Source organism: Poecilia reticulata, chromosome 21, assembly GCF_904066995.2.
Source record: "Poecilia reticulata chromosome 21, P_reticulata-male-v2, whole genome shotgun sequence".
Classification (NCBI taxonomy): Eukaryota; Metazoa; Chordata; class Actinopteri; order Cyprinodontiformes; family Poeciliidae; genus Poecilia; species Poecilia reticulata.
Genome location: NC_088850.1, coordinates 14,781,176 through 14,806,559, shown reverse-complemented (window position 1 = coordinate 14,806,559; position 25,384 = coordinate 14,781,176). Strand labels below are relative to the sequence as shown.

Below are 25,384 nucleotides of genomic sequence, written 5' to 3'. Positions count from 1 at the left end.
ATCCTCATGAAACATTTCGTTTCGCTGTTCACGTGCCGACAATCACATCTGCCTGCTGCCGATCCCGAGTAAGCTCTCTGTTTTTTTTCACCCTCATTCTTTCTTTGAATGCCCTTCGAAGTGAACGATCTGGCATTGGATGAACTTCCCAAGTGCTCTGTCTTCTCAGCGACAAAACATCTCACCTTGAAGTTCTTGATCATTTGATAAATAATTGATTTGAGTTGTTATCGGCAGCGTTCCTCCCACGAAGCCTTTTTAATGCAAAGTCATGATGACTGACATGATTTCAGGCACCACATCCTCTAGAACAACCGTTCTGTTCTTCTCTTATCAATCAGATTGACAATGACATCAGCTGCCCTTTTCCTGAAGAATCCATAAAATCATTAAACTGCGTTATGTGTTTTTAATAACTGCAGTGAGCCGTCTAGGTTGTCTGTCCTAATCATTGTTCTGAACAACATCAGCTGAAGTCAAATAAAATTGAACTACAGGAGATCAAATGAGAACGAATACCAGTGAACTCACTCTTCAGCTGGCTCAGGAGCAGCGGCGGCGGCGGCAGCTCCGTCCCCGGGGGGCGGCTGCAGCGTGGGAACGGCGTTTGAAGATTTGGCTGGAGTCGATGTTGGAGACACGTTGTTTGTTGGAGACCCCTGAATAAGATGTGGGAAAAGAAAAACCTTCAAGTTGGCGCGTCTGATTGAAAGAGCAAAACTAAAGAAATACAAAGGATTGATTTAAATGAATTTCTCACCTTTGTTGGAGACCTGAAAGTGAGAAAGAAAGAGAAAAATTGTGAGAAGTTTGTTTAAACGGAAAAGTTCTACTTGAAACAAATGGAGGGATAGAGTTTATTTTTAGGGGGGGAGGGGGGGGAGGGGGTTTCCTCAGGAAATCAATAATAATACCCAATATGTGATACTATGAAGAGTTTATTTCCAAAGTGAAAACCTGTGTCTTGAATGCAACTTTAACAACAAACGTGGTCAAAGTGTGATTTATTTTTTTCCTTTTAGCCAAATTCACTTTGGAAAATCATGCTCTTCACACATCGATTCACATTTCATATGGAAGTACAGGTGGCTTACAACTTATTTAAACATGTGTCTTCCTCAAGACACATGTCTTATTTAAACATGTGCGATCTTTCCTCAAAGATTGCACATATAATCACAGCACCACGACACACATTTCCACATGTGAAGTAAGTTGTGGGAATTCACCTCTTAAAATAATAATTAAAAAAACAACTTAAAAGTAAAACAAAAAAAGCTATCTAATGTCAGGGAATTTTCAAGAAAGCTTTTCAAACACTAAAAACAAAAGAAAAACACTTGATAGAACACAGCTTATGCTTTTTCTATAAATTACTGATTTTTTGTCTTTGTTAATACTTGATCTTTACTGGCTAGAGACGTTTAAAACAAGCTTACGTTGCATTACAGTCTAATAAGACATTGTACAGCAACATAATTCACATGAGAAGAACGTGAACATGAACCTCTTTGGTGGGTTGAAAACAGTAAATACATGTAGATAGTCTTTAAGGAACTGTTAAGCTTCAGACAAAAACAACATGTGCTCACCCTTCACTGGTGTTCCCAAATCAACACAAAAGAGAACAAAAAAGAACAGAAGTTAAAGGAAGCAAAAGAAATGTCCCTTTTATTACACTGGTGTCAATTCTACATATACCATCTTCTTCCATCTTCAATCAACTAACATTCCCAATCACTGGTCTAGCTACTAAATTATATTTAAATCTCACTGCTACTCCTGGGTTTTCAATGTTTATCTGCTTTAATTAGTATTTGAAAAATAGGGAGTCCAGTTATGGCAAAGAAACAAAAAGTAGGGGGAGGTTTATAAGACATCAACCCCAATAACTTTGGATTTTGCGCTCGATAAGTTCTTCCGATCAAGACGTTTGTGTAGCAAAGCCTTACCCTTTCTTTCCACCTTTTACGTCCTCCAGACCGTTCATGTGTGTTTCCAGAGACTCCAGGATACTGCTGGGAGCCTGACAAAAGAAATCAAAAGTGGAGTTACTGTTGAGTGCCCCTTTATAAGCCAACTACTGAAGAGCATCCACTAGAGTATGAAACACAAAGAAGGCGGCAACACTCCTGCAGAGTCTCACTGCAATACATGCGTTTATATGAAGGTGTTAAACATTTGCGAAGTGAAATCAAATTAGGATTGACATGCTGACACTTCATCCTGCACTTAAACAGGCACTCAGCCAGGGCACCCTTTAGTTTCTGTGGTTACCGGGTCCTCAAGGGGTGTAAAGGGGCAGTCTTCGTCATCTGAATCGGCTAGATCCACCACCACCCCTGGGTGGAGACACTGGGTGGGGAGATAGTGGGGTGAGGCACAGGCGTCTGGTTGTGTTTGTGTGAGGGTGTAAATCAGGAATGAGGCATTCATGTGCAGAGAGTTCTTGATCGTCATCCTTCCCAGCAGTAAAGTCATAAATTACCCAAAAAGCATGACTTTTTATAAAAAGTAACTCACATAGTTGATGTCAGGAATGTCGTTTTTGTCCACTCCGACTGTCTGTGAAAGCAAAGGCATAATAAGATCCAAAAGCCCAAATTAATGTCAGTACGAAAGTGATGATGCAGAGGATAGCTTGAACTCACCTCAGCCAACTTCATGAACTCCCCAATTTTCGTCACCCTGGTCAGGAACCTCTTATAAATCTCCAAGGCCTCCTTACAATCACTTTTTTTCATCTTGAAGAACTTTTCTGGAACCAAAGGCGAGCGTCACAAATTCATTTAGAAATGTTCTTACTAAACAATGTCTTCATTATTCATTCAACACTGACCTAACAAGTTGATGATTCCGTCGTTATAGGATGCAAACAGCTTCACCAGATCTTTGAAGAGAAGCATGAAAGCAGCATTGATGATCCCGTTGTTCAGCTCCTTCGGATGAACCTGAAACGAGGCAAATCCAGATCAATAAAGTGAAAGCTTTGTAGAACGTACGCCAGGTTTGACTGACAAACTATAAATACACACGTCAAACTCCATGAGTGTGTCGATCTGAGTCTGCAGAACAGGCATGCCTTTCAGCAGCTTCTCGGTGGTCATGGTTCTCATCACTCCCTCGGCACTGCGAAGACACAGCAAACATTATTTCACATAAAGAAGAGCTGTTCCGGAACCTTTTAATAATAAGCACCATTCAGTAAATAAAAAACAAAAAACTTTCTGAGTACCACCTATACTCAAAGAAATGCCAAACAAGTAATACGTGCCACTTTTTATTTATTTGTAAAGACACCCAACAGAAAAAAACATGTTTTTATTACTTAACTCTCACTTAGAATCTAAATTCCCAAATTCTAGACTGAGCAAATGAACAGGAAGTACCCCAAAGTCAGAATCCCAAGTGAGAGAGGTCTATCCCTAGTACCTACCTCAAAATCCAACATGGCTGTCCTATACTGAGCAACAGCCTGGATAATAAAGTAGAACCTCAGTACTAGATGCTAAGCTGTGCCTCTATTGTTTTAACTGAAATGACTACAAAACTGGGGGATGTCATCTGTTGTGAAGTTTGAGGTTTTGCTTCAACGTACCCTTTCTTCACCCTGGTGAAGTCAAAAGCCATTTGGCGGTAGGCGAAGGCTTTCTCATTCAGATATCGTGCATACCGCCTGATGAATGTAGACATGTCATAGCCTACACAGATATGCAAATGAGAAGGAACAGAAAAGTTTTTTTTTTGAGAAAACATCTTTTTTGATTCTTTATAAAAGCTGCTTGTCATTAACTTTTCTGGTAAACAAATAGATTCCTATCAGCACTGAATGAAATTAAGACGTAACTACAGCTTAAGATATCTTACCATCCTATGCAGTTGAAAGATGTGATGTTTCTGGAGATGCATGCATGCATATTTTTTTGTCAGTAGTTTGCAAAGCTCTGTCTCGTTCCCCTGATTATCTCCTCTTGCATTTATACTCCGCTGTGTCCAGCTGTGTCTGAGTTTCCCTGTCAGATCCTCATCTTAGCTGTCGTACGTCGTGTTGTTGTCTTGTGAGGTTTTTCCAATTGCTACCAGAGTTTGAGCTCTTAGCCATTTGCTCACCTGTGCTGCCTGGACTTTTCTACTCATTTGAGATATTCATTAAATCATCAAACTCAGTTGCTGCCTCACCTCTCTGCGTTTAGTTCCACACCACAACTACCACAAATCATGACAAGGGGCCTATTTTATTATTTTTTTGTTAATATAACAAATCAGAGTTTGTTCTCTCAATCTGCATGATTTCCAGCCATTTCTGTGATTTCACAATGGAAAAAAACAATGTGTCGGCTGCCTCCCTTCTTCTGTGTCATGTGACCCCTGCTCATGAAGCTATCTGTGTGGGTGAGAGTTGAAATACTAATGAGTGTATTTTACAACACTTAGAGCAAATACTAAGCTATTATTAAATGTGTTTACAAATCAAATTACACGGAAAGCAAACGGGCCTTGCCCTCCAATAAAATGATTCACATGAAAACATTGTAAACAGGGAAAGATGTGAGCTGAATTCCTGAAGAAATGTAGCTGCATGCGTGGTAACAGATCTTCTTAAAAAAACTAAACAAAAACAAAAAAACAGCTATACATCTTGATGCATTATCAAAAAACTGAAGTAACTTTTTAAACCTGCTTAATCTCTTCTTGTAGTACAATGTCGAGGACTGTTTTTACAGAAACTCCAATTAGGACAAACTTTTGAAGGATTTTGGGCCTGAGCCTTGATATCGGCAAGCGCTTCATCTTAAATGACCCAAATTGGCATTGTCGAGAAAACGTCTTGGACATCCCAAATGAATAATAATCTCAGTTACACGCTTCTATTTAAATGTTCCGGCCTTATTTCAGATGCCCCCTTTCCGCTAACCTGAACAAAAATCTTCATAAGGGAAAACTGAACAAATACTCAGCATTTTTTAGAGTACAACTTAGGTATGCTTTGTGGTTTTGTAGTTTATTGGTCTTACCATGAGAGCCAGTTTTGTCAATGAAATTACTGAGGTTGAACAAGGAGGTCCTGGAAGCCAAATACTGAATGAACCTCTGAAAAATACATAGACGGCAAAATACATGTCATATTACAATCGAGCATCCATACATTCATTTCTTAAATGTTCACAAACCTTTACCTTTGCAATAAATTTTTTTATATATCTCAATAGCTTTTTGTGGAATGAGATCCTGAACTATTAAAATGTCACAATATTCCTTGTGAAATTTGTACCATAAAAGCTTATTTTGTTATTGTCTCAGTGTGATTTCTTTTGTTGTTCTAAGTCTCAAATGTGAAAAAAGTAGTGTAGGCCTGGAAGCTTTGAGCTCGACACCGTGTTGTATCTACGTTTGAGACTCTTATTTTGAAGTAAAACAGGAAACAGTTCACTTGTTTATCTGGAAGCAGTTTTGCAAGCTAAAAGAAATGGTGAGGTGGGATACAGATTTGTATGCATTTTGAAGATTATGCCAACTGGTGAGTTATTAGCCTCAGCTGTTGCTAAAGTTAGCATCTGCTTCAAAGCTTCCTATTGGTGCTGAAACAGGAAGCACCAATAGTCAAACTAAGACTAGCTTAGCTTGACTAAGCTAGTCTTTAGCTTATTCAAACTACAATTGGAAATCTGTAGAGTCATATCGGGTAAAATCCATCGTTTTCGCAAAATATTGCTAACACCTTCGGCTGTTCATGTTCTGTATCATCTCATTATCTGGCTGTAATACTACACCTTCCTATGAGACAAAAGTAGCCCACATCCACAGCTCCAGATGTGCTCGAAATGACACCCACTGACCTCGTTGCCATGGACGCATATGTGATGAGTGGTGACGAGAGCCTTGAAGACGACCACCCAGCTGGCATTGGTGGATCGCTCAAACAGCGTGTCAGCCATCTGAGGGATGTTTACATTGGTGGTGTTGGTGGCTGACACCAGGTCTGCAACACAACCGGAAGAATAAAAAGGTGAGATTTTTTTTTCTTCTTAAAAAGAAAACATAATAAAAAAGACAAATACAAAACTCCCATTTTTTGCCTTTTAGCCTCAGCTTTTCTCATGACATTAAGCATGAGAGTACAGGTATATAGACTAAAACAAAGTTATTCTTTGATTAAAGTACTTTAGTTAAACTTTAATTAATGTTCTTCACTGCAGAGCCTCTCTGGACACTCAAGAGAGTTTTAAGCCTGGAGGAAGACCTGATGAGCAAAGAGGTAGCATGTGGCCAGATTCTCACAAACGCAATGACACTGAAGAGGGAAAAAAAAAATGCTGTGTCATGTCCTCTGCCTCTGGTTGCCACATCAGACTCTAAATCAGACAGAGAAGTAGCCAAAGTGAAGGGGCTGGATCACTGAATGAATACCTAATTAGATATAAAATGTTGAGGAGCAACATAAAGTGTAGACAAGTAACTGTGGTTAGAATAAACAAGTCACACAGACCAGAATCCAGAAAAAAAATGGATGAAAAAGTTGCAATGCCTCTGACATTTATGCATGTAAAGTATGAAAAGCTCTCCATGGAAAAATTTGCCGCAATAAAAAAAAAGAGGATAAATAACTTTTTTAGTAATGTTTCTATTTAATCACAGTTGTAATAAATAGATGGGATATATGTTTCTTCATTTTATGATGAAGCTAATTTGTTAATTACATAATAAATACAAAGCCTAAAAGCCTCAAAGCTGATTTTGGCCATGTTTTCTTTTTAAATGTAATTATTTCAGAATTAATTAATTTTAACTTTCCTGGACTGCATTTGTCGCTATTCATGCACATCTCCATGTTAATATTAACCATGTCTACATGTTTTGATGTGAAAGGCTGACATCAAATAAATTGCTGATTTGCTTCAAAACTATGATGATATGGAAATGGTTCATCACTTAATTAAAATAAAATGTGAAAAATCTTAAATATCAAAATAAATATACCAATGCTTAAATTATTGCACGCTGTACTTCAGTAAAGTCACCATGAAGTGATTCAATACAAAAATTGAAAAATAATACATTTTACGTGAAGTTATTCAATTATATTTGGTTAAGTAGCATTGATCATTTCGGGGTTTTTTACGTGAATTTATTTATCTCAGTTCATGATTGTATTTTATTTTAATTATAACAGGTATAAGTACATTTTTAACTATGTATATTACATACTTGATACACGTTGTGAACTGTTTCTGTTTTCTGTGTCTGCTGACATGGGGGTGGGATTCAAAACATTCCCTGCAGAATCAGTGATTAGTAATAATCTGTTTACATTGAGCCCTTGAAACCCGGCCCCCATTTCTCTACAGCCTGCTGCCAAACACAAACAGCTTCGATGCTCTAACTCCTCTTAGCCAATTTCTCACACTTGTTGCCTAGCTATTTTTTTTCTATTCTCTAAGAAAAGTCCTGTTGTCCTTCACTTGTAACCTTGGAGTACTTTTATTCTGGGATACCTTTGAGTGCACGCTGTTCAAGTATTTCAGACCTAATTAGTGAAACAACCTTCCTCTACTCCCATTAGTGGCGACGTCTGTCAATGTCTGCAGATTTGCTCTCTGTATGAGTATGCGTAGTGTTAACTTGCCTTTTTAGAGATCAATACAAGAAGCAGTACATTAACAATATGTAGCTTATCTAAAATGTATTATTTCAGGTATAAGCTTCTGCTTTCATTGGTATGTCTGACGTTTTGTTTTCTCTGAATGAAAACTGTCTACTATATAACACATGAAACGTCACCATAACATTTGGCACAACAAAAATAAAGTATTATTTACAGCACCTACCTTCAAAAGTGTCAATGAATAGTAAATTAAAAGTGTGTAAGATATTGAAAGAACATTGCATGATCCAAATAGTCTTGACTTCATCTTCAATATTCAGACCAGAATTTGCTGTAAACAACACGAAAGTCTCGATCCTTCCTTCTTTGCATCAGCTGTTCAGTTTGCTGGTGGTGTTGTGGTTTGGGAGAAATTGTCTTGCTACATTTTATGTCCCTTAGGTCCAATTCTATTTTTGCTGATTCTGCACTTAAGACTGCAGTGTACTCGAGCTGGCGGCCTCAGTACTTTGCATTATTGTACTTTGCTTATTTATGAGCGTTCGTGCTGTTCTCTGCCACCATTCTGTGGTCGTTTTTACCATAGAGATACTGCCAAACATCAGACAGCTCTCTCTTCTGCATTATTTCTCCATTCATCATCTACTTCAGCTTCACCGAGGTCTTGGTTGGCAGCTCAGTGGCTCTCAAAGGGGATTTACCGAAGATGCAGACGAGGTAAACAGATGGCATCCTCGTAAAGCTTCAGCAAAAGGGCTCTCCCCACACCCTTTCCTTCCATATACCTGGCTAATGTCTGCTCCCTGGCTGACAAGTAGGATGAGTTCTGCTTCTTCCTTAACTCTAAAAACTTGGACTTTCAAAACTTGGTGCAGTGTGCGCACCTCAGGCTGCGTACTGCAGGATCAGATGTCTTGAAAAATAGAGGTGGTAGGATTTGCTTTTAAATGAAACTTGTGTACTGATGTCACCAGATGACATTAACTGAGGTAATTATTTCATGGACTGCAAACCTTTTAATGTCCTTGTTTGTTCTGGCCTATGTTTACAACCCACTACAAGTTTGCACATCAGAAGCTGAAAAACAGCTTAATGAGATGATAGCAGACATGAGAACCTAAACTCCCTCATCATTGTTCTTGGGGATTTTAATGGGCACAATCCTCTCCAATAAACGTTCAAACTACAGAGAACATGCTATTTATTCCACCAGAGACTCAAGCATAGCGGAACAATATTACACAGCTTTAAACAATGCATAAAGGTCTGCCACCTGGGAAGCTTTGGGACTTTCTAATTGCTATTTTCTTAATCTCTTTCCAACATTTAGGCACAAACTTCTAACAGTATTTGCAAAGAGAATGGAGCAGTCAAAGTACATGTTGCAGCAGGCCTTCTCTGACAGCACAGGTTGGAGTGGTTTTTAAGCTTCAGCCACTGACCTGAGCCAGCTTTCTAAATCAGTCACTTCCTTTGTGAGAATTTGTGAAAACACACATACGTATTTAGTCAATTATTTCAAATTTGAAGTCATTTTATTTTAAAATCATATCCATTAATTTATGTATTCATTTAAAATTTCATGGTTTCTGGGCATTATGAAATAATAAAACTGTGGTCCATTAAAAAAAAAAATCTTAATGGTTTGCATGCACAGTTGCACATCAAGTCCACTTCAGATCAGCTATACTGCTTTTATTAGCTATAGTGTTAGCCCCATCCACTGACTTTGTTGGGAAAGGGCGAAAACTAAAATCATAATCTGCACCAGCACATGTTCAGCATGACAATCATTTCAGCATGAAATGGACCAAACAATACAAGAAGAAACGCTCAAAATCAAAAGGAATGTGAATATTTGATCTGGCTTTATTTTGATGCTCACTGATCTCCTTCTGATCTTTGGGGAACTAATTAAACTCCAATACCTCTGAACATTTTGACCAGATGGCAATGCTCCTAATCAAGCATGATGTTTCATGTTGGGATGCAGACAGCAGCAATGTTAGATCTTTTTTTTTTTTTTTTTTTTTTTAGCAAGGTTTCTCTACCAACACTGTTGCATTCTTTAGTAATTCCCTTTTTTTTCCCACATCTGATCATTCACATCCTTCGGTGTTTGATTTCTGTCTCGTTCCTCTAACCAATTTTGTGGCTTTTTTTTCTAATATACACTCCCAGACATGGTCTACATTGGTGAAATGTTATGTAACATTACATTATCACAAACACGGTGAAAGTCTGGTATCCCTACAAGCACTGTGAATCCAGCATCACACAGCCATTTTATGTGATATGCAACTCTTCCTCACTGTGACGGTGAATCTGCTTTCATATCCGCTAACAGGTGTGAAACGTGTTGCCTGATGGGCAATATCACACACACTAATCCAGGCTTGCTGTTGTGGTGTCATCACCTGCCGCAAACACACACTGGCACAAAACCAGTGTGTGTGTATACACATGCGTAATGAGGATTGGCAGTGCTATATAAAGGCTCTTACGGTAATCCACAGCCCACAGAAGGGTTCTAAGAATGAACTGTGAGGTCTCATGCTGGGAAAGTGTGTGTCTGTGTCTGAGACTGGCTGTGATAATTGTGCGGCATGTTACACAACAAATCGCTCCAGTTGTAGCCAGAAAGTTCCAGAAAGTAAAAAACACCCAATGTTGATGCTGAGCTGGTCCAAAGCATAAGCAAACTGCAGCTGCTTGGCTTCCTCAAACCATCAGGTGAGGTCAAGTTCACCAGGACTGTCAAAGAAATGATGCTTACTAATGTAAATTCTTTAGGTGTGACAATCAGGTATCAGGTTATTTTTGTATCTATGCAAAACAAAACTTTTCATTCTTGACATTCAAAATTTTACACATAACCTATATGTAAATTTCTAATAATTGTCCACCTAAATTCTACACTAAACTGGAAAAAAAGGGGCTAACTACTAAAAAACTATCTGAAAATGAAATAAAATAACAGACTTTCTCTGGAACTATCTAGGAAATATTTTGACAGAGACAAATGGAAATCAATTCAAATTGAAAATGTGTTCAATAATTTCACCTCAAGCTCAGTCATAATAAACCTATTAGCTCTGTAAGTCTTCAACATTATTCTTGCAAGGACTCACTAAAGAATATATAAGCAGTTTGTCATTTATAACCAAATCCACAATTAACATGTACATTTTATGAAGCAAATTTTAATCAGAGCAACATTTGCTTCTAAAGTTGGTTAATGCAAATAATGGTGTATCTAATAATCTACAGCAGTGGCAGAATATAATAAGGTTTATATTTTAGATGTGTAATAAATAAACTTTTGGACATGGAAGATATGAAAGGAATATTACTAGGACTAGAGCTGTTTAGCCTTTAGGACAAGCTAATTTATTTCCATTCCAAATGAAAATGCCAGGAGAACAATCCATTGCAGGTAAGATTTTAACTACTTACAGCACTTCACTGAAGAAAATAAATAAATAAATAAATTGAGTTACATCAGTAGCTTCACACATGTAAACAGTCTCTTCAAATGAGATCATAAATTAAAAAGGATTTCAACAGTTATAACTAGTTTGTGAATGTACGTAGGAAATATACTTAAGATGTAACATAAAAACCTGATACTGTAACCAATCTGGTATTTAAGAAAATTAAATTAAGTCAAATCTTACCAATAAAATCAAAAATTTCAATGATTAGATGCTTATGAAAACAAGTCATTTTATTTTGTTTCTCCAACAGATTTAAAAGCTCATTCAGCAGACACGTAAAACGGCAAATAAAAACGTCAACTGAGTCTAACATGACAGCTGGGGCTTTGAAATAAATGTTTTCACAAGAATTTATTTTGTTTTTGGGCCACAGCTAATCCCAGGAAATCACTCTGGACGGACTTTCAACAAGCTAAATGTCATGTAACGTTATTACTTTACATTGATTTCCATTCAGCATTTAAACTGTTAGTCCAACATTAGTCTCCTTCAACAAAGCAAGTGGGCTGAAATTTAATGCATTGTGTCATATTTACTGGACAATTTAGACTATTAAGTGTGCACCACGACTTTGGAGGAAGTCAGATTTGTTGACATTAGTGGTGAATGATGAGTTTTATGTTTTTAGTCCTGTTTGTGGAGACATCATCTCTGGTATTTATAAGAAATATAAACCCTCCCATTACACATCCAAAATACGTTGGTGTAAGAAAATAGATGATTTGTGTAATTCAGTGCAGTGTCTCTCACATCCTAATATGCTCCCCTGATATCTTTTAACCACAGATCTGAATGTGAAACTCCTGCAATACTACTTTGATTATTATATTTTTTGTGATGTTTAAATCACTTGTTAACTGAATATTCAGGAATAGTTACATTAAAGCAGATTTGTATGTGTGTGTGTGTGTGTGTGTGTGTGTGTGCGTGCGTGCGTGCGTGTGTGTGTGTGTGCGTGTGTGTGTGTGTGTGTTTGGATCAAAGCACAACACCATCTGTGAGAGAGTTCTGCCTCTGTCATCACCATGACACACCCTGAAACTCTCAATCAGTTGCCATGGTAGCCACAGTCTCTAGCATGTCCACTCCAAGGGCTGTAGAGCATATCAGAAAACAATAACGCCATTTGACTTCATTCTGCACTGGAAGTAGAATACTATGAATGAGGGTCAGCTAAAGTGGTTTGAGTCTGTGAGTTATTTCAATGCAGTTTTCTGCTTCTTTGAAGCTCTCTTTTATCCCCACAGGGCCCTTTTTTTCCTGTGCTTTGAGATGAGTGTGTTACCCTGGCCAAAAATTGCAATAAAGAGCACAGTGACCTACATTCAAGATTGCTCCGTTGCACTAAAATAGATTTAAAATAAACTAAATGCTTAAAAACACACACACACACACACACACACACACACACACACACACACACACACACACACACACACACACACACACACACACACACACACACACACAAACCCATAACATTTGTGTTTGGGATGGAGTTAAATCGGACATCATATGCACATATGCAAGAGATGGAGAGTAAAACAGATGTGTAACACAGACAGCTCAATAAACTGTTAAAATGACAAAGTCTGCACTGGAGAACAGCTAAAGAGGGAGAAGAAAATGTAAGAGCACACACAGTGACAGAACAAGGAGGGAGGAAGTGCTGGTCTCTGGTGCCTTCTAGCTTTGGCCTCGCCACCTTTGGCTCCGTAAATAATGCAGAGCAGTCATTGGCTCATTATTAAATTATTCAGCAGGAGAGCGGATCAGAAGATGTAAGGCCCCAGAATGAGGCGATAAACCAGGGGCCGTCTGGTACAGACAGAAACGGAGAGGGACACGGAGATAAGAAGATCATAAGTCATCTGTTCTTAGTGCCACACCACGGTTTTGGTTTGAGTCATGATGGTGACTAACGATGACTTGTCTAAAGGCGGTCCCTGTTCTCAAACCTATATGTGTCAATAAAACCGTGACTGTGATTTTTTTTTCAATTAATCATCTGCTATATTTCTATATTGACCAAACTAACAGGTAAATTGTTTGGACAGCCTCTAACCAGCAGTGGCTGATTGCTGACTATGGACCAAGTTTTTAATTGTTGGTTTCTAAACAGCTAAAATCCGAGTTTCCTCTGTTGTGTGGCACATCGAATCATGCAGCACTCCCCTGCCCTACTCAGGTGACTAAATGATGCTATTACACTTTCCCCAGACAAATCTACATTTGGCTATTTGGAAACGGGTTGAGAAAGCCATAATGTAGAAACAAAAGGAGCACCACCGATAACTTTGATTGAGATAAACTAAAGTTGCTGTATGTCTGTTGCACAACTGACTGAAGGTTTGGCCAGCTGACATAGCTCGATCGCCATAGTATAAAATAAAAAGAGAGAAAAACAAATTCATTAGGAAAGCTTTATTGAAGGATGCTGTTTCTTGATAGGTTCTGTTTCCATAAGCTAAAATTTTAAAAGTTGTAGTTAAAAAAATGAAAGATGGGGAAGATGGAGGTTTCCCCCCCAACCCCATCCTCAAAACGCAATATGCCTGACAGTATGCTAGCTACAGTGGAAAAAGAAAAAAATAGTGTATCTGCTCCTCAGGTTGCTTTTAGTTCGTATGATCATTCACTCACACAGAAATATAAAGATGTATTTAAGAAAATATTGCAATAGTGTTTGAAAGAACACAACATGTAGAAAAGCATTGATATCTTCTGGTATTGCCAACAAACCTTAGCCTGGTGACTATCGATAAGGAAAACCCTCTGTGTTTTTATCTTGGATCTGGGACATGGTTAAACTGGGTCGAGTGTCATTCCCAGATCCAACTTCTGACTTCAGAGGTAAATGGAGCACAGCATGAGCGTCTACCAACACTAGTTCCTGCTTCACTGTCGTCTGCTTCAGTTTATACTGGGAGCCTTGAAATTTGTTAAACTTCTCTTTTGGCAATACTGATAACTGTTACAGTTCTGTTTTTAAGAAAACCTGTTAATTCATGGAACAAAAAAAAAGAAGAAAATCCTTATTTCTTCTCTAAGCATTATGATACTGTCTGTACAAGTCTGTTTTAAAAGTGTGAAGTGATTTGAATTATTGCACACACAAAAAAGTGAATTGCATTGAACTTGTCTGTCTATCTTAAAATAGAACCTGCTTCCACCACGCTGGATCTTGGATGTCCGTCATTCTCACTTCAGACAGGCACAAAGGGTCACCAAAGGGGTCGTTACCATGGCTACATCATTTTCTTATGGCACCACACCCAATTAAGATGAAGGAACCAGAAAATAACTCATCATAATGGCGGTGATGGCATGTGGTCTGGGACTGTGTGAAAGGCGGCGTGGAGCCTATTGGCTGAAAGGAAATGTGAGAAATAGAAAAAGGGGCTTGAGGGGGGGAAAAAAAGAAAAAAGGACTGCACTTACATTCCAGGTGCTTCTTCTTGGGCGCCATCACTTCGTGAGTGGTGGCTTTGCAGACAGCCCGGGCCATATCCGATCCCGTTAGCTGGTACTGCGCAGCGGCAATGCGATCCGTGAGCGTCTGCCCCGACATTTTCCCTCTTCGCTCAATCAACCACCGCAGAAACTAATTTCTCCCCGAGGGATGGCGTGGGGTGAAAAAAAAAAAATTGCGAGCAATATAACCAATCTTCACCAATTTTCCACTTCTGTTCTCCGAGGTGGGATCCAGTGCTTTCCAGGCCTTTGACCTTCTGTGTGGGCGGAAAAAACACACACACACACACAAATAAAACAGCAGATTAACTATATCTTTGCGCTAAAAATCAGTAGGTCGCGTCGATAAAAACGTGCGCTATGACATTAGACTCACACAAGGTTGTGTATTCCCCACAGCTCGTCCCCCGGTTTTGAGGTTCGACCGCTCAGTTCAGCACCTTGGACAGCTAAAGCCACTCGGTTATGTAACACTCAGCGGGGACTGAAAGCTCGTCTCTCAGCCTGCTGCAGTTATTTAAAAAAAATAAAAAATAATTAGAGCTGCAGAAAGATGCCGTTTAAGCGAGGCCTCTCGGATCGTGCAAAAACACATCCGCGTTTGTAAAAATGCAAAACGTAAATCAGCACCCCATGAGTCGCAGTTCCTCCCGCATCGGTGCATCAGGATAAAAACGCTTTCATATTAGGCGGAGAAGCCCGCACTGCCTGTCGATCTGCTCAGAAACCTCCGCCTCCGGTGCTCCTTACACGAATAGAAAATATGCGCACAGCTCCCGGTGGTGTCGCTAACGCTGCGCAGCGCAAGATGCCACGAACAGGAAAAGGGCGAAGAGGAATTTCGTCTTTTCCCCTCCCACCCTTATCTCGTTTGTTTATTTGATCGGTCAGTCTACCTCTCCATCAAGTCGCTCCTCCCTCAGCGAGGTCATTGATGCGGTTTTGCGGCACACGTTGCAGGCCACAAAGATATTTTAAAGGGGTTTTTACACATCAGCTCTGCTTTAAAACCGTGATACGTTTTGCGCCACACAAGTTCGCACACTTCTTCACATAAATGAAGTACAAATCTAGCCACAAAAATTCTAATGAGTAAGTAAAAGTTTTGTAAAACCTCGTAAAAAATGGGGGCATTTTAGTGAAGCTTCTATTTTGTTAGTTAGTTTTGTTAGTTTTTTAAATATATATTATGGCAAGACGTGTTAGGGTGGTCAATTTCTTTTGACAAGAAATTCAGTTTTTTTTTTTTTTTACATCTTTTTTTGAGAACAAGATTAGAATCAAAGTTGTATAACATAAATAGTAACGTTTGTTTGTTCTATGTTTGTAGAACAAACAAACATAGAAGTAAAATAATTGGAAGCAAACAAAAACAGTTAATCATTGAAAACTGGTAGCAAAAAATGTGTGTAAATAACTGTTTACAAACTAACTGTCTGTATATCTGTTAGTCTGTCTATTCCACTTGCCCTCACCAATATGGCAGCCTTCTAAGCGGAAGTGCTGAAGGCGGGATTTCCGGAGATGATCCGTGAACGGCGGCCACGTTGTCACGCTGAGAAGGCGGAACCAGAGGAACCAGGAAGTTTTCCATTGACTACTACACGGTTGTAATGCAGCTCTGAAGACCACAGACAGCGAGTAAGTGAATAAATAACAACTTACTGCGGAAATTTTGATCCCGTCTGGGAACTGTATTTTCTTTTTTACTTACGTTACGAGTTTATCTAAAAACATTACGTTAGTTTACTAGAGAAAAGCTCCTAGTGCAGCATCTGGGTGTGTATATACTTTGCCCTGTCATATAGCTTGAGGGGAGAAGTCACTCTGCTGCTTTCAGGGGCTGTTTTAAGTCATTTTTTTCTCAGTATGCTCCATTCCCACTTCAAATCTTAACTTACAATATTTTATTTGTAAGATTTCATTTTCATGTCAAATACAGCTGATTGAATTAAACCCAGCAGAGAATACCATTTTTTAAATTGTGAATGAATCTTTTATTTATTCGCTTACAAAATAGTTTCCGTTCTGTAAATGGTATGGGTAATTTGGTTTTAGTTAAATTAGACACATCCAAGTTATAATAGTTTTCTCTGTAAGTTACTGAACTAACTTCTTTAATCTGTTTGTTTATAGCTTTTTAGAGATGGCCCATTTTGAAGAAGTCTGCAAGCAGTCTGATCTGCACCCTAAACCAGCAGGGTTGGTTTTGCAGTATGGCACAGCAGGCTTTAGAACCAGTGCCAATAAGTTGGACCACATCATGTTCAGGATGGGTTTGCTGGCCACACTCCGCTCCAAGAAGACCAAAGCCACCATTGGAGTCATGGTGACGGCGTCGCATAACCCAGAGGTCAGCCATTGAATCAGAAATGCTGAAACAAGAGTTCCTAATGTTCTTCTTTACACTACCTTTACGTCTGTACTGTGTTTGTAGGAGGACAATGGTGTGAAGCTTATTGACCCGATGGGAGAGATGTTGACGTCGTCATGGGAAGACTATGCCACCCAGCTGGCCAACACCGAGCAAAACGAGCTACTCAAGACTCTGAAGGATATCATAGAGAAGGAGGCCATTGACATGAGCCAAGAGGCCAACGTATATGTGGGAAAAGATACCAGGTATGATCAAAAAGACTATAGATGAAAACAATTAAATCAATCCACATTTATGTCTATGTGAATGTTATCTCTGACTGTAGGAGGAGCAGTGCTAGTCTTTCCCAGGCAGTGCTGGATGGAGTCAAAGCCCTTGGTGGTCACTGCAAAGGTATCGGTCAGATATCTGTTCCTGCTGTTTTCACATCTTCTTTTTGTTTATTTGCCTTCTCATGCTGTCTGTCTGTCCTGTCAGACTACGGTTTGGTGACCACCCCGCAGCTGCATTACATGGTTTGCTGCCAGAACACGCAGGGGAAATACGGAGAGGCAACAGTGGAGGGATACTACCATAAACTCAGCCAAGCTTTCTCTCAACTCGCCAAGAATGTAAGGATTTTAGACGTGTTCTGGGTGCGTTTCCTACATCCAACGTTGTTTGTAAAACATTTTTATTTTCATTTTCTGCCAGGCGTCTAATCGTACGGACGACCAGAAGCACCTTAGTGTTGATGGCGCTAATGGCATCGGGGCCATAAAGGTACGAGAGATGGAGAGTCACTTGAGAAAACACATGCAGCTTTCCGTCTTTAATGATGGCAGCAGAGGAAAGCTGAACCACCAGTGCGGAGCCGACTTTGTCAAAGTGCAGCAGAAGCTTCCAACAGGTACGGCCTCAGGATGAACACCTTAGAGCAACAGCTAATCTGCACCTTTCCATTGCTCTCTGCACACATATTAAACCTCTTGAACATTTGCAAAACCATTAAGTTAAATGTATTTTTTCTAGATTATAGACCTACAAAGATAAACACATAATTGTATAGTAAAACGTAAAGCATCTGGGTTTCTCAAACCTTTTTAAGATAAAATTGTAGGCATTCCTCATTACCTCGGTGCCACTAAATAAAATCTTATGCAACCAGTTCAAATTGTGATCAACTTTATTATCCCCAAAGATCAATTTGATTTTGTAGCCAACAGATTTAGTAATGTAAAAAAAAAAAAAAAGAAATATAATTGACAGGAATACAAACAGACTTCCATAGACCATCCTCTGGTCAAGTGGGACTAAAAATGCACTTTTCGACCTTCATGTGTTGAAACAAACTGACACTTCACATCGTCCTTAACAACCTGTTAGATTAAACCAGATTATAGTGTAGTTGAGAATCCAAAAATTTAGAGGCACTCCACATATTTGCGCTTCAGCTACTTTGTGTGGGTCAGACATGTACAATTACAAAAACGCATAAGGGCTAACTTTTGTGAGGCATGTGTAATTGCAACACAACAAATACCACATCTCATATGACTGATTTCTTTGTTTGTTTGTTTTTGTTTTAGGCATCAAGATCAACCCTGGAGATCGTTGTTGTTCCTTCGATGGCGATGCCGACCGTATAGTTTATTATTACACCGACTCTCAGGGTGACTTTCACCTCCTTGATGGAGACAAGATAGCTACTCTCATCAGCACCTTTCTGAAAGAACTCCTTAATGAGGTCTGCTCTCAAAATTGTTTGTGTAAAAAAACAACAACAACAAAGCCAAACTCTTGCTAAATACCTTTTCGCACACACAGGCTGGTCTTGATCTGAAGATAGCAGTGGTGCAAACTGCTTATGCAAATGGCAGCTCAACTCACTACCTGGAGAACACCATGAAGGTGACAAAATGACGTTATTCAAAAAATGTATTCAAAGAACGTACACAGAAAATCTAATGATATTAGATTTTTCTAATATCATTTAGGTAATCGTAAAGTGTACTAAGACTGGAGTGAAGCATCTACATCACGCTGCTCAAGAATTTGATATAGGTGTCTACTTTGAGGCAAACGGCCATGGGACAGTAAGTAGAGACACACAGTCAAAGGTTAAATTGTTTTTTTCTCATGACTCTGCAGTTACAGTCTTGTTAGAAAGAATTTGTCCTTTTTGAATTCATTTTATGGTGTCAGGATTTTTATTTTTTAAAGTAGTTTGTGTCGTGTGTCAAAAATGTCCTGGTCAAGATTGGCAAGACAGCTGCTATTGCGTTGGTTTTGGACGGATGCTTTTTCAAATGTATTTTTAATTACATTTTAATTGACACTTTTGAATGAGAATATAGCTTACCTTTTCTCACAGAACTTTAAAATATATATTTTTTGATGTTTGGACCTGAAATGTGTTTCTGTTGTGATCAGGTGTTGTTCAGTGATGGAGCTGAAGAGAAAATCCAGCAACTCGCCAGTGACACCAACACCAATGATGAGAGGAAAAAAGCCGCTTTCCTGCTGCAGAATACCATCAACATCATCAACCAGGTGCACATACACCACTATACTGAACTGCGATCAAAAAGCATAGCTAAGACAGAGGATGTCATTTGTAACGCAAGTGTTTTCTTTAGACTGTCGGAGATGCCATTTCTGACATGTTGCTGATTGAAGCCATACTGGCCATTAAAGGGATGAGTGTTCAGCACTGGGACGCCATCTACAGCGACCTGCCGAACAGGCAGCTTAAAGTTAAGGTATACAAACAGAGCATCATGTACTGTCGTTATGCTCCTCAAACGTTTTCACAGTTTGGGGGCCTGTTATGTATTTCAAGTGGGTTTATCACGGTAGATCAGCGTAAAGTAGCACATAAATCTTTCATACATCTTAAAATGAGTTTTATTATTAAATATAACCTGTGTAAAAACAAAAAAAAAAGAAGTAATTTTTCAACATGAAGTAGGCTGACTCATCTGTCTGAAAATGGCTACGAAGCCATTTCGAATGATTTTTGGACTACAATAAATCACAGCAAGAGACATTATCCACTAATGGAGAAAACACGGAACAGACCTACAACAGCGTTACTCCAGAAGGTCGCAGAAGAGTGTGATGGCGCGAACCTGGATGGAACCATGAGTTCTGCTCTCTGTCAGAAAGTACTGAAGCAAAATGTTTGTTAATAAGTTTGCAACCTTCCACTTATGCTCACATCTCTGATAAGAAAACTAAATGTATCTTTTGGATTGGCCTAGTCGAAGTCCAGACTTAAATTCAGTTCTGATTCCAACCTTGAAAAGGCAGTCCATCCTCAGGTTACCTTTATCTGATATCAAGTTATATTTTCTCTCACTTATAACTTTCCTCACTTTCTGTTATCCTGTGTTGTACTCTGTTTTTCATTTTTATTTTCTGTAAGGTCTCCGACCGCAGAGTGATAGACACCACCGACGCAGAGAGGCGGGCCGTGACCCCAGCAGGGCTGCAGGAGGCCATCGACGACTTGGTGAAGAAGTATGAGAAGGCCCGCTCCTTTGTGAGGCCCTCTGGTACCGAGGATGTGGTGAGAGTTTATGCAGAGGCAGACACCCAGGTTAGAAACGCCCACTTATGTATGTATTTTTTTTTTTCTTCGTGTCATTGCAGGGAACTGGAGCATTCTGAATAATCTGGTGATGTTTTTCTGTTTTAGGAAAGCGCGGATGCTCTGGCTCATGAAGTCAGCCTTGCAGTGTACGGCCTGGCAGGGGGAGTCGGCGATGAACCCAAACCTTTGCATTAGAGGCAAACTCACACACTGTCGCCAAATCAACATTTTGAAGTTAAATCTCGGTTGATTATCACTTTCTAAACCAGATAAATACATCTCTTTCCCAGGGTGGTGCTATTATGTCGTACTGTTTAACTGCACTTTCTACTCTTTCTTCATAACTGTTAAAATAATTATGCACAGCATGGAAAGTATCATGTACTGAGGTAGATATCAAGGTTGCACTACATTGTATATATGGACAGCATGGTTAACCCATCAATTGTTTCAACTTATTTCTGAGGCTTAAACATGTTTGAATCAGGTGTCAAAACAAATAGAAAGTTTACACGTCACTTGAAATTCCACAGTTTTTCATAATAAATTAGAAATAATAAAGAAATGCTTTTGTTTGCTGTTTATTTTGTTATCGTCAAAGACAGGTTGAGGAATCATTAGCAGACTAAATAAGCAGAGAAGTGAGCGTAGTCCTAAGCGGACGTAAAAGCACCTGGAGTCAGTGAGTTATTAAAAAGGTCAGATTTCATACAAAAGCGTGGTTTCTTCCTCCTTGTGAAGGACGGCGCAGATTTCCAGGATTTTCAGAGTGTAATGAAAGCGTGGGGAACATAATTTTGCAACACATCACACATCCAGACTTTTATTCTTCATCTGTGTCCTCAGCAGCTCCAGAAATAGAGATGGTGCACTGCTGTGTGTCGCTCACATAGGTGTCCTCGTCTGTTTTAACTGTCCTGGGTAAGAAAGAAGAAGTTTTTTTCATTAATTGGTCTATACTCACTGAAGGCCAAAGTCACAGTCTACCTGATGAGGAGAGTCTTCCTCTCAGACTTCTCAGTTGCCTGCGGGTTCCCGTCACCCGGGTTGTCTATAGAAACGGCAGCTGGAGGTGTTTTGGCGTTGAATGCGCATTCGGGGCCTTCAAGTTTCAAAGACTCTGTAACGGGGGTGAGTGATGATAAACGGTCAGAGGGCCTGTTTGTGAGAGGCAGGTGGTCAGTCAGAGGCAGCTTCCCAACAATGGTGCTCAGACGGTTGTCTTCTCCCTCAATCAGCTTTCTGTGAAACAAACAGTGCAATCCTATTAGGAACAGTGATGCGCTCCTGATGTGATGGCTGTCCAGTTTATTCCCTTCTGAGACTGAGCTGTGTGTTAAAGCTTTGTTCACCTGTAGGTGGCGATCTCGATCTCCATTGTCATTTTGGCATTTAGGAGGTCCTGATATTCCCTCATCAGCAGAGCAGTCTTCTGCTTGGAGAGCTTCAGATCCTGTTTAAATGCCTCAATACGCTCCTGTTGACATAGAGAGAGAGCTGGACTTGTGCCTTTATACGAACGTGATATTTTACCCCAAACATCTCAACTTCGATGTCTGACAAGTTTTTTTTTATCTAATAATACATTTTGTCCTGTAATAATTTCATTAAAACTCAGAAATTGTTTAATTCCCAATCAGTTGTGCAATTGTATTTGAGTTTCAACACTTAAGATATCATTAGTCATTTACCTCCAACTCTTGCTCTAGCTTCTTCTGCTTCTCCTTGGCATCACGGTTATGCGTCTCCAAATACTCATTCCTTGCCCTTAGTGACTCCAAGTCTCGCTCCTTGCTCAGAATCTTAACATGCGCAGAGATAAGTGTGCAGCATTTGAGTTCAACCAGTGTTTACAAACCAGTCACACTTCAAAATCAGTACAAGAATTCAAGGCCTGACACTGTCGACTATTTTTTTTTTAAGTTACGATAATTTTTCAGCACATTTGACATAAACAGAGGGTACAACAATGACAAGTAGGTTGCGTATTCCTTGTGTTTTTGAGAACTCCTGATATCACCTGTCGGAATAAGAGGTTAACTTGACTAAGCTGATACGAACTTGGAGAAAAAGCTGTTCTTGTTTGTGGAAGATCAAATTCGAGGTGTCTATGAGTGTTTATGTAAGATAAAGTAATCATACTCACATCCTTTCTATAAGCAGCAATTTCCTCTCTCAGACTCCGAACACTTTGAGCGTGCTTGGATGACGCATCGCTCATGTCCTGAAACATTGATCTATACCAAGCATCCATTTCCTGGTCAAAAACAAAGAACCAGTGCTTGGATTAAACTTGCGCTGTTGTTTTTATCCATACACGTGGCACAAAAATGGCACACACACACACAAAAAAAGAGGATTTTGCTGTTGCATACTACCTGCAGATTCTTAGCAGCAATGCTGTCATATTCAAACTGAATTTGTGTGAGAGCAGAGGAAAGATCTGGGAGGTCGAAGTTTAAGTCCATCTTTGAGGCAGCTGAATAGATCTGCTGCATCAGCTCATCGACTTCCTTTCAATCGATCAGGAACACAAAAATAAACCACGGTTTAGTCCAGATTTCTTCTATAGCAATGGTTTAGTTAAGGTGCCTTCTCCTATGAAATTGGTTACAGTCTTGAACAATGATGCAAAATGTCTTCAGCAGCTTTTCATAAGTGCTTACCGTACATGCAAAATGTGCATAACATTTCCACAGAGAATGAATATAATATAAGGAAAAATTATTTTGGTGAAGAATTTTTTTTTGTCAACAAGTTGGCAAAAAAAAACCCCACTTGGCTTACCTATTTACTACGAAAGTTATAAAAAAATTTTATGTACCATTGCAGAAAATGTTTCAAACTTAACTTTAATCAGAGTTCATGGCCGTGTTTACAGCCATACTCACTTTATGAATAAAATAAGTCTTAATTTATGTATACCCATCATCTTCCGTGAACCGTTACACCATGAATAACAATATAAAAGGTATTCTAAGCGCTTCTCACTCCTACATGCATTGTTTGTTACCTCCTTCTGAACTCTCTGCAGGAAGGTCAGCTCAGCCTCCAGGTTCTCCAGCTGCTTTTCCAGTTTAATTCTAGCTGAAGTGGCTTTGTCCACATCCTGGCATGAACAGACATGTGTGGTTTGGAAGGTTGAGTGAAACTAAGCACATTTCTATTCTAAGAACATAATTAAACAGTTAATAGTCCTTTCTTCGTTTATTACCGGACGCAGAGTCTCAATGTGATGCTCTGTCTGCTTCCTGGCTTCCAGAGCCTCATCATATTTAGACTTCAGCACTTCCAGCTGACAGGACAGTGCCTCCTTCAATGGCAAAGACGAATCCTGGAAAGGTTTGTTACTGTTGAAATTATTGTTTAAGCTAAATTTGCGACAAGCAGCTGAATTAAAAGAATGAAAACAAAGCTGGGAAGTAAAAATACCGTAATAAGTTTAGATGCAGCGTTTTTCGTACCCTTTTCTCCTTCAGTTGCTCAGCTTCCCTGTTCAGTTCCTTTAGCTGTGATGCATATAGCTGCCTGAGACCGGCTGTTCTCTCAAAAGCACTTTTCAAGGCCTCAATCTCGGCTTCCAGCAGCTTGTTCTTGGACTCCAGTGTTCTAACCTGAAGCAGAAGACAAACACCTACTTAGAAATGTTTTTTTCTCAATTAAATCAAAATGCATAACTAAGACATGTGATACAAAGCAAGAGAACATATGAATGCGATTTTTCTCAGTAAGGATAGATTTCCTCTTGCCTTTTCAATGTAAGATGCCAGGCGATCATTGAGCACCACCATCTCCTGCCTCTCATTGGTGCGAGTCAGCTTGAATGCCCGGTTCTGTGCTGCAGTCGCATCCAGATCCAAATTCGCTCCGTGGCCAGAAGTCACATCCAAGCACAGCGTGCCCATACTAGCACTGCTGCGAGTGGAAACGCTAAATGGGTTGGAGTTCCTTCCCAGGCACTTGATTTACTATACATATGTCTAACAAAATGCTTTACTGTATGTGTTTCTCATTCGTCGTGAGAGTACCTCTCCATCTGTCTGTCTGGTATCCTACTTTAACCGAATGTGATGTTAATATTTTATTTTTATATGGGGTATGCATGCCTTGTGGCAACAAATGATAAGGGATGACCCACCTGGTCAGACGAGGCTTGTTGGTGAGGACTCTGCAGCCTGGTCCTTTCCACCCTACATTCCTGTTGAAGCTGGCTGACCTGTGGCGGGTCTCCTTTCGGGTGGGAGATGGGCTGGACACCCGAATTTGACTTTCAGATGTGCTCTCAAAGCAGCGACGGTACGAGGACATCCTCTCTGGGCTGTGGCTCATGATGATGGATGAAACTTTAACTGAAGACTGAAAAATGGTCACACTCCTCTTCTGAGCCTGAAGTGAAGGGCTCTTTATACTCTTCATGGTCCTTACCTCACCGCTACAGAAGAATGTTGAACCCCTCCCAACACATGATTGGGTCTTCTTACAAATATCTATCAAGTTCACGTCAAATAATTCATGCAGCCTATAGCCTGTTGACAGAAAAGAACTGTCAGGAAGATGCATTATCCTGATGACCACCTTGTAAAACTTAAAGTATTTTATGCTGAAATTTGAATCAAAAAGATGTTTACTGTATGAAATTTAAGGTAAAGGATTAAACATCAGATTTTAGCTTTTATATATAACTTGTTCAAGACAGGCATAGCTTGTTTGAATTTGACTTCAAGTGTTCACAGTGAGACTAAAGCACATGTTGTGTGTTTCTACACAATGAGGATACTTTAAAATAGTTTCACAACATCTTACTTGCTTTTAAATAACCCAATAATCAAAAAAGGAGTTTAATTTCTTTCTTTTTTTTA

General features: G+C 39.4%; 3 protein-coding genes and 1 long non-coding RNA gene across 18 annotated transcripts in view; 2 read left to right on the top strand and 2 right to left on the bottom strand.

Moving 5' to 3' along the window:
• LOC103457710 (clathrin coat assembly protein AP180) overlaps positions 1 to 15,416 on the bottom strand; it is a 28,348-nt gene extending 12,932 nt beyond the window's left edge. For 5 of the 15 annotated variants that reach the window (XR_014085519.1, XM_081602231.1, XM_081602232.1 and 2 more), the window contains exons 1-12: positions 14,951 to 15,414; positions 14,542 to 14,831; positions 5,838 to 5,980; positions 5,016 to 5,091; positions 3,599 to 3,701; positions 3,036 to 3,129; positions 2,840 to 2,951; positions 2,652 to 2,758; positions 2,524 to 2,565; positions 1,953 to 2,026; positions 761 to 773; positions 532 to 659 (exon numbers count right to left, since the gene is read on the bottom strand). Coding sequence is in view for 13 of the 15 variants with exons in the window: in XM_081602231.1 (XP_081458357.1) it covers positions 532 to 659; positions 761 to 773; positions 1,953 to 2,026; positions 2,524 to 2,565; positions 2,652 to 2,758; positions 2,840 to 2,951; positions 3,036 to 3,129; positions 3,599 to 3,701; positions 5,016 to 5,091; positions 5,838 to 5,980; positions 14,542 to 14,671 (1,022 nt within the window). In the remaining 2 variants the exon portion in view is untranslated. Of the gene's footprint in view, positions 1 to 531; positions 660 to 760; positions 774 to 1,952; positions 2,027 to 2,523; positions 2,566 to 2,651; positions 2,759 to 2,839; positions 2,952 to 3,035; positions 3,130 to 3,598; positions 3,702 to 5,015; positions 5,092 to 5,837; positions 5,981 to 14,541; positions 14,832 to 14,950 lie in introns of all 15 variants that reach the window. The other 10 variants (XM_081602234.1, XM_081602235.1, XM_081602237.1 and 7 more) reach the window with 5 other exon arrangements.
• Positions 5,916 to 9,238, top strand: LOC103457709 (uncharacterized). Its single transcript, XR_014085520.1, has 2 exons — positions 5,916 to 6,007; positions 6,085 to 9,238. It is a non-coding gene; the product is annotated as an uncharacterized LOC103457709 (long non-coding RNA).
• A 684-nt stretch (positions 15,417 to 16,100) lies between the features above and the next one.
• pgm3 (phosphoglucomutase 3) lies at positions 16,101 to 21,552 on the top strand. Its single transcript, XM_008398043.3, has 13 exons — positions 16,101 to 16,215; positions 16,711 to 16,927; positions 17,012 to 17,196; positions 17,277 to 17,344; positions 17,429 to 17,562; positions 17,645 to 17,840; positions 18,520 to 18,677; positions 18,758 to 18,841; positions 18,928 to 19,026; positions 19,364 to 19,483; positions 19,570 to 19,692; positions 20,358 to 20,531; positions 20,631 to 21,552. Exons 2-13 carry the CDS (start codon positions 16,721 to 16,723, stop codon positions 20,718 to 20,720), a joined length of 1,638 nt encoding a protein of 545 aa, XP_008396265.1. The 5' UTR covers positions 16,101 to 16,215; positions 16,711 to 16,720; the 3' UTR covers positions 20,721 to 21,552.
• On the bottom strand, positions 21,307 to 25,117 carry ngs (notochord granular surface). The gene is made up of 11 exons (XM_008398044.2): positions 24,664 to 25,117; positions 24,275 to 24,440; positions 23,990 to 24,139; positions 23,740 to 23,859; positions 23,539 to 23,634; positions 22,904 to 23,038; positions 22,672 to 22,782; positions 22,217 to 22,327; positions 21,878 to 22,002; positions 21,513 to 21,767; positions 21,307 to 21,442 (listed from the first exon to the last, which is right to left on the bottom strand). The coding sequence occupies exons 1-11, from the start codon at positions 25,083 to 25,085 to the stop codon at positions 21,349 to 21,351; spliced, it is 1,785 nt and encodes a 594-aa protein (XP_008396266.2). The 5' UTR covers positions 25,086 to 25,117; the 3' UTR covers positions 21,307 to 21,348.
• Between the last annotated feature and the right edge of the window lie 267 nt (positions 25,118 to 25,384).